Source organism: Castor canadensis, chromosome 9 (assembly GCF_047511655.1).
Source record: "Castor canadensis chromosome 9, mCasCan1.hap1v2, whole genome shotgun sequence".
NCBI lineage: Eukaryota > Metazoa > Chordata > Mammalia > Rodentia > Castoridae > Castor > Castor canadensis.
The window spans coordinates 70,287-88,817 of NC_133394.1; the positions used below are offsets into that span (position 1 = coordinate 70,287).

An 18,531-nucleotide genomic window follows, 5' to 3' on the forward strand; every position below is an offset into this window, starting at 1 on the left:
CTTCTTTAGTTTTGGTATCAGGGTAACACTAACCTTATAGAATGAGTTTGGAAAGGTTCTCTCCTCTTCCAATTTTTTTCAAAAAGAGAAGAATCAGTATTGGTTCTTCTTTAAATGTTTGGTTGATTTCAGTAGTGAAATTATCAGGTCCTGGACTTTTCTTTGATGATAAACTTTTTATTACTGATTTTATCTCATTACTAATTATTGTTCTGTTCCAGTTTTCTGTTTCATGATTCTATTTTGGTAGTTTATATATATCCAGGAAGTATTCTTTGTCTTACAGGGTTTTTTAGGCATTAACATTTTGAAATATTTTTAATATTTAATATTAGTAGAGGTCTGTCTGATATTTGAATGTTTTCTTTTTGTAATTCCATATCTATATTTTTGTATGTCTCTTACATACAACTTACAATATGTCAGTCTCTTAACTTTTGAAGATAGGGTCTCACTATATACCTCAGACTGTCTAGGAACTCCCTATATAGTCCAGACTGGCCTAGAACTCACAATTCTCCTGCTCAGCCTCCCAAGTCTGAGATTACAGGAGTGAACTACCATTCCTGGTTCAGTCTCTAAATTCTAACTGACAAGCTCAGCAAGTCTACTTTTAAAGATTACAGATATATTTGAATTTTTTCTGTCATCCTCTTTAAAATTTGGTATTTTAGCTACTTTTTCATGATACTTTTCTTGTGTGTCTTTGGTTGCTTACCTCATTATTCTTTCTAAATACACCGTTTCTATTTTTTTTTTGTGATTGCTCTTAAATGTTGTCATGATAGTTTTCTTATGTACTCTAAATTTAAGCACCATCTTAACCCCTTTTCAAAATAGTTCAAGGCCCTTAGTGTACCTTAACTCTCTTTAAGCCCCTCTTCATCTGCATGCTATTGTCATCAATATTTTACTGCTCTTTTTAATTCTGCAAACTGAGCATTATTAAATTACTGCTATTGCTGATCATTATTATATTTTATACATGAGATATACAAATTACATTGCAAGAAGTATAAATTTTAAAAAATGAATATTTTATGCATTCCACAAAGGCAAACTTTATTTAATTTACTATATTACTTAACCTCTTTATTCAGCATTCTTGCAGTTCTTATTGGATCTTCTGAGACATTTCTTTTTAGTGAAAGTCTGTCATAATTTTTTGTTAATTATCTGATATCTTTTTCAATATCCTTTTCAAAATGTAGCTTTATAATTCTAGATTAGATTCATCAGAGCAGATTGTATTAATTAGGATAGACTAACTGCTGTAAAAACAGCACTACCATCTCAGGAGCTTAACTAATAGACATTCATTTCTCATTTCACTGTAAATATTCCTGGTCCCAGCCCTTCATCTAGTGGGTCCAATTATTTCCAAGGTCTTTGAGCCCTCTGTTGGCTCCTTTGCCTGGCTGGCCAAGAGGAGAGAGAAAGCCTGCAGTATCACACGGGACATTTTGGAGGCCCTGCTTAAAGTAGGAACATCACATCTGCCCATGATCCATTGGTTAGTGTAGATACACTGTCTTTCCAGATGCAAGGAGATTAGAAATGTAGTCTTCCTTTGTGGCCAGGAAGAAGATGAAGAAAACACATATTTCTCTAATATGAAAATAGCATTCCTTGTTTTCTGACTCCATTATTGCTTTTAAGAAGTCTATATTCAGTCTGCCATGCCTTTGTCAAGAACATGATTTTTTCTTTTGTTCAGTTTCTTGCTTCTGCTATGTCCAAACTGTTGTTTAAACTTTCCATTATGATTTCTGTTGCAGTGATTATATTATTATTTTTAGAAATTTCTGAAAAGTTTTTAATGTACCCTACATCTCAAGTCTGCAGTGATATTGCATGGAGCCTCCTGTTCTTTGCTTATCTTTGTGATTCTGTACTTTATCTCACTACACATTTCATACATAGCTGTTCTGTATTCTATATCTGCCAATACTACTCAAGTAATGAGTTAGTCAACTTTCCGTCACCATCACAAAATACCTAAGGTAAACTGAAAAGGAGGATGTTTATTTTGGTTCACATTTTCAGAAATTTCAGTCCATGGTCACTTGGCTCCATTGGCTTTGGGCCTGTGGCGAGGCATAACAGAGTGTGTGATAGAGCAAAGCTGATTGTGGTGGCTGGGAAATGAAGAGAGAGATTGAGGGAGTCAGGGACCTAATATCCTTCTCAAGGGTACACCCCCAAAGATCTCCTGCTAAAGATTCCATTACCTTCCATTGGCACTGTATTCTGATGATCAAGTCTTTAGCATATAGGCATTTGGGGGCCATTTAAGATCTAAATCACAGCAAGTGGTTTGCACTAGGATGTCTTTGAGGAACTTTGTATAAACTTCCTGCTTGATTGTATCTTAGAAGTCCTGTGGTTCTAAAGAGGGAATGCTTTTCTCCAGGGAGAATTTGCTTCTTGTGTTTCTAACCTAGGGCACTTTAGCCTTACTTAGGGTCTGGGCTTTACTTAGTGGTGCTGGGCTTGGCTCACTCACACCACCAGCCCAGTGCTATGGTAAGCATCAGCTCTCAGGGTAATCCTGCCTCTGTCCTTTTGCCCAGCACTCAGCACACCCAGCGTGGGCCCCAGCTTTCTTTGCAGTGATGGGGATGGAGGTTGGAGGAGTATGGAGAGGGTGCCTTGGAAACCTCTGTACTTCTTGCATGCCAGCAATTCAACAAGTATGTGTTGCCCAGAAATCTAGTTTTGCCATGTGAGACTCTCTCAAAACATTTAGTCTGCTATAATGCTTTAGCAGAAGTGAGATCTAAAAAGGCTTTTTAAATTAATCTGCACTTCTTTGCTTCAAAGTCCTTTCAGCCTGAGTTCCCTATGCCAAAGCCATTTTACCTAAGGAATACGTTTCCTTGTGTTGTTCCATATGTCAAAACTTAAATAATCAAAATGGCAGAGAAGGGATTTACCTTATAAATATTTTTGCCATTTTTCTCTTTTCTAAGAAATATACTGAGTTAATAATTCTGACTTCTTATGTGTATTACTGGCTCCTTATATTTTTAAATCAAATGAGAACTTTAAACATTTATTATATAAAACACCCAGTGAACTTCAGGGATAACATCTGAATCTTTCTAGGTCATTTTAGAGTAGGATATTGCTAAGACCCTTTGTCATCTTTGCCTTTCTTTCCCTGGGAAAGTATGGATGTTTTCTCAAATGAACAAGTTTCTGTCTGTTGCCAGCTCTGTATCAACACTGTAATTAGGAGAGGCTTTTATTCTTATTGAACAGAGTACAAGCTGCTACAAATGCATACTACTAACAAGTGCTTAAAAATACAGCTAATTAAATTGGTTAGGAACTGTAGAGCTTGCCAGCTCTTTCATAGTAAGGCTTTAGTATGACTTACTTTACAATGAAACATCATAGAGTCAGTTTTCTATGAGTTACGTATTTTATAAAAGCTGTAGTTTTTAAGATTTAGAATGTAATCTGTAAGACTTAGAATGTAAGCACTGTAAGCTGTGACCAAACCAATCGAAGATTATTTTAAACAGTGTTGTGTATGGATTTTGGCTAAATATAATGAAAGGATTTATTAGCCAAGGTTTAAACTTATATTTAGTAGACACAGCAGATCTTAATTGATGTTTGACTTAATTTCTAGAGATGAAATAATGTTTTATGACTTTTTACAATGGAAATATTGCAAGAATATTTGAATTGTTAGGCAGAATGTATTTGGCCAAAGAAATTTGCATATATTGAATGTACTTTGTAAGCATAAAAGGCAGATGTGTTCAGTTTATCATTATTTATATGTCATAATGTAAAAATTGCCAATACGTGACAGGTAATTATTTCTTCAATAGAGACTCTTTAAAGAGAGAACCAAGGAAAAGATAGGAAAACACTTGAGCCGCTTGGGCTTTTAATTATGGCTGTTATATTCATGGATATGGTCCTTAAACCTTGAACTGGAGGTGACTGAACTCTCCATGGTTTCTAGCTAGAAATTCTTATTTTGTCTGCTTTTAATTTTCCTTGTAAGAAAAATAGATGTTGCCTTAGAAACAGTAAAAAGTGGGACACAAAATGGCTTGTGTCTTTGTGTTTTAAAAGTATTAGCACAGTGTACCTCCTGATTTTGAAACTTACTATTTTATTTTGTGATGGCTGTTTGTTTCTTGGAACATACTCATCTGGAAAGTAGGAAAACAGTAGGCATTTTTGTTGATTATCTTACAGATTAGCATTTTTCATAATTTAAAGTATAATGTGCTGTCTTTTAACATTTGAATTCAAATTAATGATAGTAAACCCTTTCAAATTTAAGACAGGTAAGGTTTTAGAATGCTGTGATCCTTTTTTCTTTCTATTTGTACTACTTTAACTTAGTTTTGCAAGTGTAATTGCAGTTTTGTCTTGGGTTTAAATAAATATTTGATAATTTTACAAAAATGATGAAGATTATCTTTTAAAAGTCAGTATGAAAGAAATTGAATTTAAAGACTCCTAACAGCTCATGTGGTGCGTGTAGCTATATTAACTATAGAGGATAAGAATATACGTAGAATAGAATAGAATAAAATACCAGTATTAGAAATGGTTATGGAAATTAAAGTTTGAAACACGGGTTAAAATTTACTGTCATTTCAATTAATCAGTATCTAATTAGTATGTATTTTGGTATTGTGACTAATTAACAGTCTCGCTGATTTTCAAATGTAGCCTTTTCAATGCTAATGTGTTAGAATTCCAGGTATAGTTCTGTCTGTGTGTTAGAATAAAACTCTCACTGAAGCTGAACGTATTCACTTTTTTGTTCCTTTCTTAATACAAAGTCTGAACTTCCCATAACAAAAATAATGGTTGGAAATTTTGGGAAGGGGGAGTTGATCATTTCTCTTTCCTTTCATTTAACAGCAAGAAATTCTCTATCATTATCCAATGTCTGAAGCATCTCAGAAACTTAAAAGTGTGAGAGGAATTTTTCTCACACTCTGTGACATGCTGGAAAATGTAACTGGGACACAAGTTACTAGGTAATCATTAATTTCTATTTAGCTTTAACTCTTTCTAGTTCTTTTCTCTGATACTAACAAAATGCTAAACTAAGCATCTATTATATAAGTATATTTGTATCCATAATGTAGACTTCTATATTTAATTTAGAGTGTAGGTTTTCAATACAGCTCTAGATCTGGGTGTTTTGGCACACTTAATTAACAGAGTTGGGTTATGACATATTTATACTTTCTTCATAAAAGTGTTGTCTTTTAAACATGGCATTATTATGAGTCTGTTTCTTCTAGTTTTTATCATGATTATTAACTTGCTCGACAATATCTTTGTGATTGGCAAGAATGACTGAATACTGAATTTTTCACACAGAAAATACTTTGTTCTTAATAGTAGTGATAGAAAAATATAGACTATATTTTAGGAGGAATAGTCAGAATTCATTGTCATCTGTGAAGTTTGTATGCCCTGAGTTTGCTCTCCAGCACTAGGGGGAAAGAAAAGAAAAACAGAACACAGTATGTAGTCAGTTATAGAGCAAAACCCCTGTTCCACATAGAGTTATCAAGCCTTGACTTTGAAATGCCATAGTTAATTTAAGAGATGATCTCAATGCTTTTGAGAATTTTTTTCTCATAGAATACATTATTACAAACAAAATATCTTCCTTAATATTTCAATAATTTTGGTCTCTAGAAAAAAGTTATTTCAAATTTTAACAGCCCAATATTATTAATAAAATATCAAATTGAATTTTTTAGGCTTTAACTTTTCCCATCTTCTCTTAAAAATTACTCTTTTGTGATTTAAAAAAGTAAGTGTGATACAATAGGAGTAGTTTGTTTTATAGATAAAAACTTTTAATGTAGTATATATAAATTAGCTCATTTTCAAGACATACAGTGCCAGAGACTCCATTTAGTATATAAATCTGTATGTATAAAAGCACCTTGCAGACCTCTTTTTATTCTTATAAATTAATTCTTATTAATCAAACCTAGGGCCTCACACTTTGCTAGGCAAATGCTATATGCCACTGTACCCCCAGCCCTTTTTATGTTTTTAAGGACTTGATTGAGGTATAGTTCATAAATGATACAATTTACCCATCTAAAATGTATATAGTAGTTTGGAATTTATTCACAAGTATGTGCAACCATCACCACAGTCAATTTTAGAACATTTTCATCACCTCCAAAAGAAACCTCATACCCTTTAGCTGTCAACTTAAATCCAGCCCAAGCCCTAGGCAGCCACTGACCTGCTTTCCATTCCTATACATTTTCCTGTTCTAGATATTTCCTATTAATGGAATCATATGATATGTGGCTATTTGTGACTGGCTTCTTTCATTTAGCATAGTATTTCCAAGGTGCGTGCCTCCTTAGAAAGACAATTTGTTTTAAGGTTCTTCATGTAAAGAATTAGGGTGCAGCTCACTGGTACAGCACTTGTCTAGTACATGTAAGAGCCTGAGTTCATCCCCAGCACTGCTAAGAAAAAGAAAATAAAATGAAGTTCCTTTATGTAGGTTTGCTTTTTTTTTTCCTACCTTATAGGGTAGATGCCCATTTTACTTAATATTTAGACCTTGTTATTAGTGGTTAGATATAAGTTAAACATGTAAAAAGTAGTAAATACTGTTAGAAAAACTTTTTTGAGGAAAAAATAGATAGGAAAATTATTATTTTAGGGGTTCCATAGCAATATGTGTACATCACTGCATATACATTTTTAAACTATGTAATTTACTATGAGTCTAGTATTTGTCTAAAAGCATATGCATTTTTAAACCTTATTAAGATAAAAATGATGTTCTTTTTGGGAAAATCTATTTAATTATTCATATTTAAAATTCTACACACCTCTATATTTCTGTAGTTTCATTATTATATCTCTTTTGAGAACACATTTAATTTTTGCAGCTTCATGAAGTATAATTGAAGTACGATAAATTGTACATATGTAAAATGTACAATTTGTTCAGTTTTAACATAAGTATATACCCCTGAGCCATCCCATACATACAATGAATGTATCCATTACCCCAAAATTTTCTTGAGAGGGTGTTTAAGGCTGACTTATATTTTGGTTACATATTCATATATCTAGATCCCATATTGGATTGTCGTCTTCTGAGCTAGAATCACATTTTTCTTTCTTTGTAATCTCCTTAGCATGTCACATTCATAATTTGCACTCATAAAAGATGTAAACCAACTCTGGTGGGAGCTTTCTTTTGAAAAATAAATATGTGTAGCTACTTAATGTTATCAAAAGAATTTAAACATTTTAAAAATAGTGAGGGGTTGTTTCTGTTTTTTAAATATTTTTAAATGTATTTCTATTTTCATACAATTCCTTGCCTTTTCTGAGTAGCAGTTAAGTATATGCAAAGAAATTTGCTTATTGAGCATTCATTTCTTAAATCATACTCTGTGGTTTTTCTGGGTAAGTTTTATAATTTTATGACATTTAAAGAAACTAACCTTATTTTGAATTTTTTTTAGTTCATCCCTCCTTTTAAGTGGGAAGCAAATTCATGTAGCTTACTTGAAAGAATTTGACAAGTTGTTATTGATTGGTCTCCCTGCTGAAGAGTAAGTTGAGATTTTAATTTACTTTAAAAATGATTTCTAAAGTAATGGTTTCATTAAAATTAGGACATTTTGTCAAATAAAAACTCCTTCTCACACTCTGTGACATGCTGGAAAATGTAACTGGGACACGAGTTACTAGGTAATCATTAATTTCTATTTAGCTTTAACTCTTTCTAGTTTTCTCTGATACTAACAAAATGCTAAACTAAGCATCTATTTTATAACTATATTTGTATCCATAATGTAGGCTTCTATATTTAATTCAGAGTGTAGGTTTTCAATACAGCTCTAGATCTGGGTGTTTTGGCACACTTAATTAACAGAGTTGGGTTATGACATATCTATACTTTCTTCATGTCATTTATGGGATTGTTTTTGTCATAAGAGTTGAAGGTTCAGTTGCAATCTGGGTAATGCTGAAAAATGCCAATAATTTAGCATTTCTACCTATGGATGTAGCCCAATAGTAGAGTACTTACTTGCCTTGCATGTACCAGGCCTTGGGTTTGATCCCCAGCTCAGGAGAAAAAATTAGCATTTCTTTCTATGTGCTTAAATGTTACATTAACTACTTATTATTTTCATTTAATCTTCAACTTAATTAATTTCATTTAATCCTCAAAATCAATCTAAAAAAGTTTGTGGATTAATGAGCCATTTTATAGATGGATAGTGAACATAAACAGGTTAAATAATTTGCATATTAATGTAGCATAAAAGTCCATATTTGATTCCTGCTGAATACCTAAACCTAGACCTCAGTGATCAGTTGCTAATGTTGTATGCAATCATTTTCACAATTTTGCTTACAATTGACATATACATTACACATAAAAAGTAAAAATGCTCTCCTTTTAGATAAATGTCATGTTATAACGAATAGGTGCATTTTTCTTGTTTTTAGAGTTCCTCTTCCTCAGCTAAGGAGTATGATACAAGATGTTGCCCAAACCTTAAAATTTATGTTTGGTTCTTTAGATGGGTAAGTACTTCTTGAACCCAACACTAAAGTGTTCAGTATGTGACTATATTGCCATTTGTACTTAATAGTACTTTTTCTTTCTTGGGAAGTTAGTTGTTCATCCTCTTTTTTATTCTTATTACAATTTTCTCATATTTTATTATTGGCTTTTATTTTATAATGCTAGGTAGTTTTTCTTTTGATCTATTTCTTTTTTCCCCCCTTTTTTAGGTCTCATATATTCCTTTAGTGAAAATTTTTTGTGAAAAAATACTATGTTATCGCTATTCTATAGTACATACTGATCACTATAGCATACTATATTATCATATATAGTAACATATATACTACTATATAATGATTTGGTATTTTTATTTAGGGGGCAAATGTAGAGTATTTCTTCAGAACATATAGAAAAGAGTAAGATTTTAAACAAATTATAAATAAAATTTTGTATTTTCTCTGCCTATAAGAGCATTGTCAAATTTACTATCCTAAAATATAATGCTGCTTTCTTTAAAAAAGCTATTAGTAAAAAAATACAATTATGAAGGACACACAGTTGGCTAGTTTCATATGTATTCCTCTGTATTTTCTTTAAATATGAATATACATACTCTTTTATACACAGCTAGCCTATATTATGCATATTTTTCTGCTTCTTGCTTTTATAACCTTATAATGTGATATATATTTCTTGATGTGAAGGAAGAAATTTGAAGTAACTATTAAACATTTGCACATGTAGAAGTATACACAGAAAACAGATTTTTCTCTTAGTGGGATTTTTATAAGTCCTAGTACTTCTAAGGGTTAAAATGAGATCTTTGCTTTCAAAGCCTTAAGAATATACCAGTATAAAAATTCAAGAACAGTTTACACATTTCTCCAAACCACAGTGGTATCAGCTCTTTGATTATCTATGATGGGTCTTTATTGTCACTGTTCTCAAAGCATCACAGAGGAATTTTCTGTGTTCGTCATCTGGTAAAATTTTCTAGTTTACAATGTTCCCTCCACTGGAGGGACTTTTGGGGAGGCTCATCCCTCCCAACCTTGATTACTTACCAGTATTTTCTAAATAAGTGACCTGAGTTTTAAAAGCCTGGGCATCTGTAAACAGTGCTTTTATCTTTTACAAATAAAAATTTAAGTGGTGAAGAGTAAGGATGTGATTATAAACTACCTCCTTAGATTAATTATATTATGCCTTAGTTGAAGCTTTTGGTTTCCAGAAAATGAGAGATTTTCGAAGACTAAATTTCTGCAGTAAATTTCACACATGAAAACAATTGATTGACGTTGCCTTGCAAACTCTAGCGGAATAGGTGGGGGGGTCACAGGGACTCAATTTCTCTGAATTTCACCTTGAAATTTAGCTTCCATTGATTTGAAGCATCTATACAATGGCAGAAAATTTAATTAGTTTCTACTGTTCAAGTGAGAATTCAAAGTCAAACTAAGATAATAGGTGAGAATATCTATTGAGTTCTTAAAACCAACAAGCAATATGGATCCAAAATGTTACTAACAGACATTTTTCAACAATTTTAATAACAAAGTTTTTTATGATTATGGAAGCCCATTGTGAAAATTTACAAAAAAAAGATTTTTAAAAATTCAAAGAATTATCTTTTTTTTTTTAAGTCGTGGGCTAGTTTCCTATGAGCCACAGAAAACTGATTACATATTAATAGTTTAGGATGATAACCAAATTAAAGATGTAACATTTCCCTTCACCATCCACAACTGATCCATCAGCAAGTCCTGGTCAGTCTGTCTCAAAGTATCTCTCTCCATTTTCACTACTGCTCTGTTCAGCCAGCCATTGGTATCTCATACCAGTCTAGTAGCTCCTCATTGGTCTCCTTACCTCCATTCTTGCTGCTTTAACTGATTTCCAGAGAGCAGTTATAATGATGCTTCTACATTATTGTCTGGCTCCTACTTACCTGTTTGACTTCACATGTCAAAATGCATCCACCCCTCCTTTCTGTACTGTGGGCACACTGGCAAAGTTTATCCCCACCCCAGGGATTTACTCTTTCCACTTGCTGGAGCTTCATGACTTTGGGATATCAGCTTAAATGCTCCATTCTCAGACTCTTCCTTAATTGTTTAGTCTAAAATAGCCAACCACCCAGCCACAATGGCACACACCTGCATTCCCAACTACTTAGGAGGCTGAGGTGGGAGGATCACTTGAGCCCACAAGGTCCAACCAGTGGGCACTGTAATAAAATCCTGTCTTAAAAGTAAAAGAAAAAGAGAAAGCCAACCAGTTACACTACCATTTCACATCATCCTGTTCTCTGCATAGTCCTTGTATCAACTCATGGTTTTATTGGTGGTTCATTTGTTGTTTTCTGCTTTAGAATGTGAGCTCCATAGGAACTCATTGTCTTTTGTCTTGATATATTTACTGCTGTACCACCAACATTGAGAACAGTGACTAGAACAAAGTAGGTGCTCAAGTATTTGTTGGATGAATCAGTAAATATTACTTTGGTATGTTAATATCATATATATCACTTATGATGTCATTTACTGAGCGGTTGCAGTTAATGCTGTGTTACTCTTACCTTGCTAAAACCAAGTATTTAATATCTTTTTTCTCCTCTTTCCTCTTTCTTTCTCTTTTCCTCTCCTCTCATCCCCTTTTTTATGTCCCTCCTCTTCTCTTTCTCTCTCTCATCTTTAATAATTATGCCTTCAGTTGGGAGAAGGAATAACTTAGATCCTTATTTTGTACTTAATTGTAAGTAATAAGTATAGAAGAAATTATACTTAATAGATACTAGGTAGTTTTCATGGGAGTTCGATGGTATTAATCCCATTTTTTAGAACTGGAAACCAAAATTCAAAGAGATGTTAGGTGATTTGTCCTATGATAATGACCTAGTAAGATTCATGTGATAAGATTCAAGTCACATCTGTTCTATGTTGCCTGAAAGATATTGGGAGTTGTGAATGGTTGAAAGATAGAGTTTGTAAAAGCAATTTATATTTTTTATAAAACCAAAAAGAAAGATAAACAAAGATACTTCAGCCCTTTCTGTTGTACATATGCTACTGGTGTCGGCCCTGTGATTCGTCTATAGCATCATCATCTTTTCAGTACATTTGTGGATATGTTTAGTAACATCAGAGCAATGTCTCTTATTAAGGGAAGGGAGGGAGAAGAGAGCCTAGTAGTTGGGAAACTGCCAGTCCCCTGAGGAGCATACCAAAATAACCAGCATTTCTATGCATTGTTCTAATTGTGGCTCTTTTTTTCTTCAGTGCCTTTTGCCAGGTTGAGAATGTCCCTCGTTTGGATCACTTTTTCAGTTTATTCTTTCAAAGAGCACTTCAGCCTACTACCCTGCATTCTAGTGCCAGTCCCAGTGCTCAGCAGTATGAAGCTTCCAGCGCAGTGCTTTTAGACAACCTCCCTGGAGTTCGGTGGCTCACACTTCCACAGGAAATCAAGGTGATTCTTGGTGTTACAAACAAGAATCAGAGCTGGTTGCCTTATAAGCCTTTACCTTATCTTTTCTCCTAAGACTTTTTATCATTTTCAGGATTATGGGTAAGAATTAAAGAGGTTGATGAAGTAGGAGATCGAGTACAATTGGAATCATATGGTAAATCGTCTTTTCAGATTGACTTTTTTCACTGAGTAATACACATTTAGGGTTTCTTTTCCTAGCTTGATAGCTCATTTCTTTTGAGTGTTCAATAATACTCCTTTGCATAGATGTACCATGGTTTATTTATCCATTCGCCTACTAAAAGACATTTCATTTGTTTGTTTGTGGTACTTACCGGGTTTGAACTAAGGGACTTGCCACCTGAGCCAGCTGTACCTATTCTCAGCTAGGCTTTCTCCTATACTGTCATTTGGGAATTTTATTTTTCACATTTCACATTATGATCCACTTAGAGTTAACTTTTGTGAAAGGTATAAAGTCTGTCTAGACTCTTTTTTTTATATATATATTCACTTTTTCCAATTGTTCGAGCACCATTCATTGAAGAAAACTATTGACTATCTTTGTTTCATTGTATTGTCTTTCTCCTTTGTCAAAGATCAGCACAGCCTTTAGTGTCTACATTAGTATCAGCATTCTGGTCTTCTCAGTCCTCAGCAAAATTCCCCATTAAGCTCTGCTGATAGCATTTTAGGACTTTTCTGGCCTACATCTCCAAATGTTTCCAGATTCCTCCTATAAACTGTTTCCAAAGACTTCTGAGCCATATGGTCAAGTGTAATCACAGCAGTAACCCCCTATCTCAGTATCAGTTTCCTGTGTTAGTCCACTTTCTGCAGTTGTGACTGAATACCCAAAGCCCACAGAAGCCAGGAAACAGAAAGCAGAAGGAGGGGTCCCAGTAGTCATCATCTCTGCCATGTCCTTTCAAAGACATACCCCCCAATGATCTGCTTTCTCCAAGTAGGTCCTGCCTCCTAAAATTTCTAGCATTCCCAGTAGCACCACCAGCTGAAGACAAGGCCATCAAAATATGTGCCTTTGGGAGACAGTCCCAAAGTATAAGTCTTCCTATGAAAGTTTTGCCAGACCATGTCTTTGAAGGAATTGGTCTATTTCAAATTTATGATACAGTTGTTCTTAGTATTTTTGTCTTTTTTAAATGTCCCTGGGATCTGTAAGAAGTCCTTTCCTTCATTTCTGATATTAGTACTTGGTCTTTATTTCTCTTAGCCCAACTATTGGCTTACTGGTTTTATTGATCTTTTCAAAGAACCAGCTTTTGGTTCTGCTCTAATTTTTTGTGGAGAGCAGATTATGGAAAGCCTGTGAGAACTGGATACAAGCAAGGCGAGATGCAGCTCTCCTGCTTTTCTGAGATTGGCAAAGCCCCAGAAGCAGAACAGCTGTTTCTCCTAAATTGTTTGTGTTCAGAGAAGCGGGAAAACAGGTTTCTCCTGTTAAAATGTCATGCCCCTCTCTGAGAGCCGTTGCTCCACCCTGTTTATAAAAGACTCCTGAAAGAGGAAGAGGGGCTTTTTGTCTTTGGGTTTTGGCTTGGGTTTTTTCACTTTGGGCTTTTTGGTATGGGATGCATTTGGAAGGGAAAAGATTGCTAAAGGGGATGGCTAAAGAGGGGTTGATAGAATGTCTTCACCGAAAACTTTAACATAGGCCTTAGAAAAGCTAAGCTAAAGAAAGAACTTTATACATAGGCCTTAGAAAAGCTAAGCTAAAGAAAAGCCAAAGAAAGAACTTTACAGTGCAAGATAGAGGACCGAGACTTTTAAGAGTTATGCATATGCAGTTTGTTAGGCTCAGCTGTTGTTCCCAAGTCTGAGCACCAAGGCTTTAAGAAAGCTAAAGAGAGATGGGACAGTGCAAGCCTGGCAGCAAAAGACTTTAAGAGTGATTAGCAGTAAGAGAAAACAAGGGACAGAGCAAGTCTAAGGAAAGAGGTTTTCAGCAAGGTTTTAAAGAACCACAAAGGCATAAGGCTTTAAAGAATAAAGATAGAAAAAAGAAGCAATGAGGGTTTTGTAGGCCCCAAAGTGACCATGTAGAGAGGAATGATCTGGCCAAGAGATTCTTTATTGCCAGATGGGAGAGGGAGAGAGCCAAGAGAGCGAGAGAGAGACGAGCAGGGGCTTAAATACCCCTCAGTGAGACTCAGCATGATCTGATTGGTTAGGATCTTATGGTTCATGCTGATTGGAGGTTGGGGCAGAAGGAGAATTCAAGCCAGACTTGAGGCAGGACCGTGACCCTGGGAAACAGAAACTTAAGGGTGCAGTGAGAAACGAAACCTATCGGCGCCATTATTGCCAACATTCCTCCCTTTTTTCTTTGTTAAGGGGGCGTTGTGTTTGTTCTGGCTTCTTCGAGCTGACAAGGGGCGGCATAGGGGAAGGGAGGGTTAGTTGGCAAACAGCATTGGGGTGGTGAGTCTCATGATGGCATACACCCAGACTCCGAAAATGAGAGTTTCCTCTTGCCTGAAGTTGATGAAGGTCTCTTGTAGCCACAGGTCGTAAAGAGTCTCGAGCCAATCCTCTGGACTCCATATGGCAGGTATTAGCCATCCATCTTCGTGTAGGGAGTTGAGGAATTGAAGCAGGTGTTCTGTGAGGGGTCTTGATGTTTATAACCCGGTGTCCTGGTAGGTCCATTATAGGTGTCCTCTGGTTGTGTTTTCAGGGGTTGGTATCCTTGAAGGAGAAGCTGGTTAAAGGTTTGGTTAGAGATTTTGTTGACCTGGGTTTGTAGAAATTTTAACAGACAAGGTAGGAGGGTGCAAAAGGCAATCAGCATGAATATAGGTCCAAGGAGGGGTAAGAGCCAAGCAATGAGATCTGCTGGCAGGGGGCGTTGTATGGGGCAGGATCCTCAGGCTCCTGTGTCCTGGTGGGGGCCCTCAGAGCAGTCCACTGGATGGTTTTAGAGAGGTTGGTGTCCCTGGAGGTACAACTGGTTAAATTTTTGATTAGCAATAGCAGACATGTAGTATGACACAAGGGAGGAAGCTTAAGAATGGGAGAGCAAGAAACATAGGCATTAGGATGGGCATTGGCCAGGAGAACCACTGTGAAATGTTGTACCCTAGACAATTTCAAGAGTCCTCCAATTCCCTTCTCCATTTTTCTAATTGTTTCTTGAGTGGTGCCGCCATTGGGGGAACCCATTGAGCTTAACAGTAGTGGGTGTCATGAGAATGACCAGATGGGGACTGGTCCATCAAAGTCCCAATGGAGAAGGTAGAAGATCCTTTTTGGAGAACAAGATGCCCTGGTTTAACAGAAATTGTTATAGGGTGGGGCAGGATCTGGTTTGCATGCTCTCTGAGAAGTTCCCTGAGAAGGCAGGTAGTCAGCCAGAGGAGCAGAGTCTGTTGGAGGCAAGTTTTTCTAAGAGAAATGGGTGGCCATACATTATCTAAGACCCAAATAGGAATATTAGGAGGAGCATAAAAAGGTGTCTGTTCAGGGACTACATACCTAGGGATCTAAATTCTGCAAAATCCTATAACTGCAAGGAAAGCTGTAAGCTGTCTTATGGTATGGGAGTTGGGAAACGGAAGATTGGATTGATGCATTTATGACTCAGGGAATGAGTCTGTCCCTTTAAGGCCACACCTAGGTAGGTGACCTGTGGGAGGCAGGGGCTGTCAGGATTTAAATGTAACACTCTTGGATAAAAGAGAGCTTTAGCTCATTATTTTATATAAATTGACACTTTTAACCTTTTAAATGTTTGTACCATATTTAGATAACACTGTCACAAGGTAGTCATTTAAGACACATAAGCAAATATGTAAATGAACTCTGATTTAGTAGTACTTAAAGCTTGACAAGATCAGCAGAAAACACAAATAATTTCTTTTATAAAATCTTTCTCTGTAATGGTTTTTTGTAGATGTTACTAAGAGCAGAACAATATTAAGATAACCTTGTTATTTCATAGACATAGAGCATTTGATTTTAGTTTGACATGACCCTAAAAATCTTTTAGGGGCAGCCTGAGTATGCCTTGGGTGACAAACAGAAGTGGCCTTCACAGGGTTCCTTAAATTACAATACCATACTCCAATTAAACCTTTTCTATAAAAGTAAAAAAAAAGTAAACTGAGGTCCCCTATACAAATTCTACCTTCTAAGCCACTCCAATACTCAGAACCTCTTAACAAGTACTTCCCTCTTCAACAGACAATGGTAGGAAGAGGGCAAGTCGTATGTCCCCTTCCAGTTATCAGAGCTAAGGGAAATTTAAACATCTAAACAGCTGTACTGATGCCCAGACAAATACATTCAAGCCTTTATCTCTGTGATCCAAACCTTTCAACTGACATGAAAGGATATTATGCTTCTACTAGACCAGACTCTTATCTCATTAGATAAGAGTCTAATGAGAAATGAGTATATGGCTCAAGCAGTAGAGTGCCTCTTTACAAGCATAAAGTCCTGAGTTCAAGCCCAGTACAGCCAAAGTGAAAAAAAAAAATAATAATATTTGAGGAAGTAGCTCAGTGGGAGAATGTCTGCCCAGCATGTGCAAAACCCTGGTTTCAATTCCCCAGTATTACTAAAAAAAATAAAAATGGTAAAGAAGGTAAGTGGCATTAATGTCACTTCAGCCATCTCACAGTAGAAAAATGTAGTTTAACCTAGACCAGACCCCCTCATTCTTCAAGTGAGGAAACTGAGGCCCAGAACAGTTCAGAGACCTGCTCTCCAGAGTGTCAGGTGTCAATGTAAAATAACAACTTTACTTTATAGCAACAACCTAAAAAGAAAAAAATCCTCTTACCTTTCTACAGCATCTTAAGGACGCTATCAGAAAGCATACCACGGTGGACTCAGAGTCACAGGTGAGAGAGGTTCTCCTCAAAGATAAATTTCTAACAGTCAGCCTCAGATAATCGTAAAAAACTCAGACTGTGGCTGAACGGAAAATGTCATTAAGCCAAGTAATATAGCTAGCCATGTCTGTATTTATAGCTATGTCTGTATGTCTGGGACCTTACTAACAGGACTCTATTTATAGCTATGTCTGTATGTCTGGGACCTTACTAACAGGACAGAAAAAGATAACAGACACCATGGCTTCATTGCTCCACAGTAATGTCATTTTGTTATTTCTGGAACTATGCCCTTGAGCTAACAATTGGCTTACAAGGGCTGAGTCTGATGCCCCGAGATGTGAGGTGGGGCTAGAGCAGGACTTGTGCAAGGCGCCACTCCCTCCACACACAGCTGGGACAAATGACCCTGTCTGCCTAAGCCTGATCCTGCGGCCTGTGACCCCTCCCCCCTTCCTGTGTGCTCTGCACGTGTTTATTCTAGGGAAAGTGGTGGTGGGCTGCAGCCATCGCCACGTGTGGCTGGCGGCCCAGGATGTACTGGGTCCTCTCTATGGATTTTCTTAGCTATGGCAGGCGTTTTTGCTGTGTTCAGAAGCCGGCATCCTGTGCACAGGTGTGCCTGTTTGCTTTCTTTCCTCCCCTTGTTGGGGTGGAGTTACAGCGTGAGTGTGGCAGCTGCAGTTTTGTAAGCACTTTTGTAAAGCAGCGGACTTAAAGTTACTTTAGATTCAGAGGCCTGGCAAACTATTTGGAATAACTTAAGTCATAAGTACCATGCTACAGGTTTTTCATGGGAGGCAGGGTCCCAGTAAGCCCAAGGAGGGGAAGGCAGACAGAGACAAAGGACACGTGGTGAGACCATGGAGGAGGCAGAAAAGGTGTGCTGACATCTTAGGTAAGGGAGGGGAAGGCAGAGCCTGGAGGCATGACACACGCCTGAGGGATTAGCCATCACCTGTGTCTCAAGGTCACTCCTATTGACTGGTACTGGCACGCTTTCAGCAAAACGAAACCTCCACTCTCTGGTTGCTGTCTCAGGAAAAAGGGACATTAGATGGGGGGGGGGCGGGTAAGAGAAGCAGTCGTCAGATGCCATAATCAAATAGGATTCCACCAATGTAGCATGAGTGGTACCTGAATAAATCCGGGGCTTGGTCTCAGCATGCAGGAAGGGAGCATGAGCTCTCCCACAGCTGGAACCACCTTGAGGCCAGAATTGGCAAGGAGTGGCTTGCTTAACTACATGACAGGGAAAGTTTTTCAGGAATGTAGGAAGAGATAGGTATGGTAAGCAGTGCAAGAAGTCTGCTTACATGGGGAAGGAGGAGGTTTGGAGAGGAATTTGCTGATTTAGAAACTGATTTACAGGCTGATAGAATCTGCGCAGGGGAACAGAAAGTACAGAGGGAAGGTTTGAAGTACATGTTTTGGCTTGCAAGTGGTGCAGAGAGCCAGATTTAGACGGAGGTATGAAAAGCTTGGACATATGGAATCTCTCCCCATCATCCCAATTGCTCACAGTAGTTATATAGGTCCCACAGGAGATTGGGATCTAAAGACCCGAAAAGGGGCAGTAACTTTGGTTGTCTAAAGGATAAGTGAACCAAATTTGAGTGCAAAGGCGGATCAAATTTTTGGTTTTGT

At 36.7% G+C, this 18,531-nt stretch overlaps 1 protein-coding gene across 3 annotated transcripts in view; it reads left to right on the top strand.

The window, feature by feature from the left end:
• The window catches only part of Intu (inturned planar cell polarity protein), a 101,153-nt gene that overhangs the window by 52,082 nt on the left and 30,540 nt on the right, over window positions 1–18,531 (top strand). For 2 of the 3 annotated variants that reach the window (XM_074041146.1, XM_074041147.1), the window contains exons 5-9: window positions 4,900–5,018; window positions 7,506–7,595; window positions 8,500–8,577; window positions 11,839–12,028; window positions 16,843–16,893. In XM_074041146.1, coding sequence (XP_073897247.1) covers window positions 4,900–5,018; window positions 7,506–7,595; window positions 8,500–8,577; window positions 11,839–12,028; window positions 16,843–16,893 — 528 coding nt within the window. The remainder of the gene's footprint in view (window positions 1–4,899; window positions 5,019–7,505; window positions 7,596–8,499; window positions 8,578–11,838; window positions 12,029–16,842; window positions 16,894–18,531) is intronic. The other variant, XM_020156180.2, reaches the window with a different exon arrangement.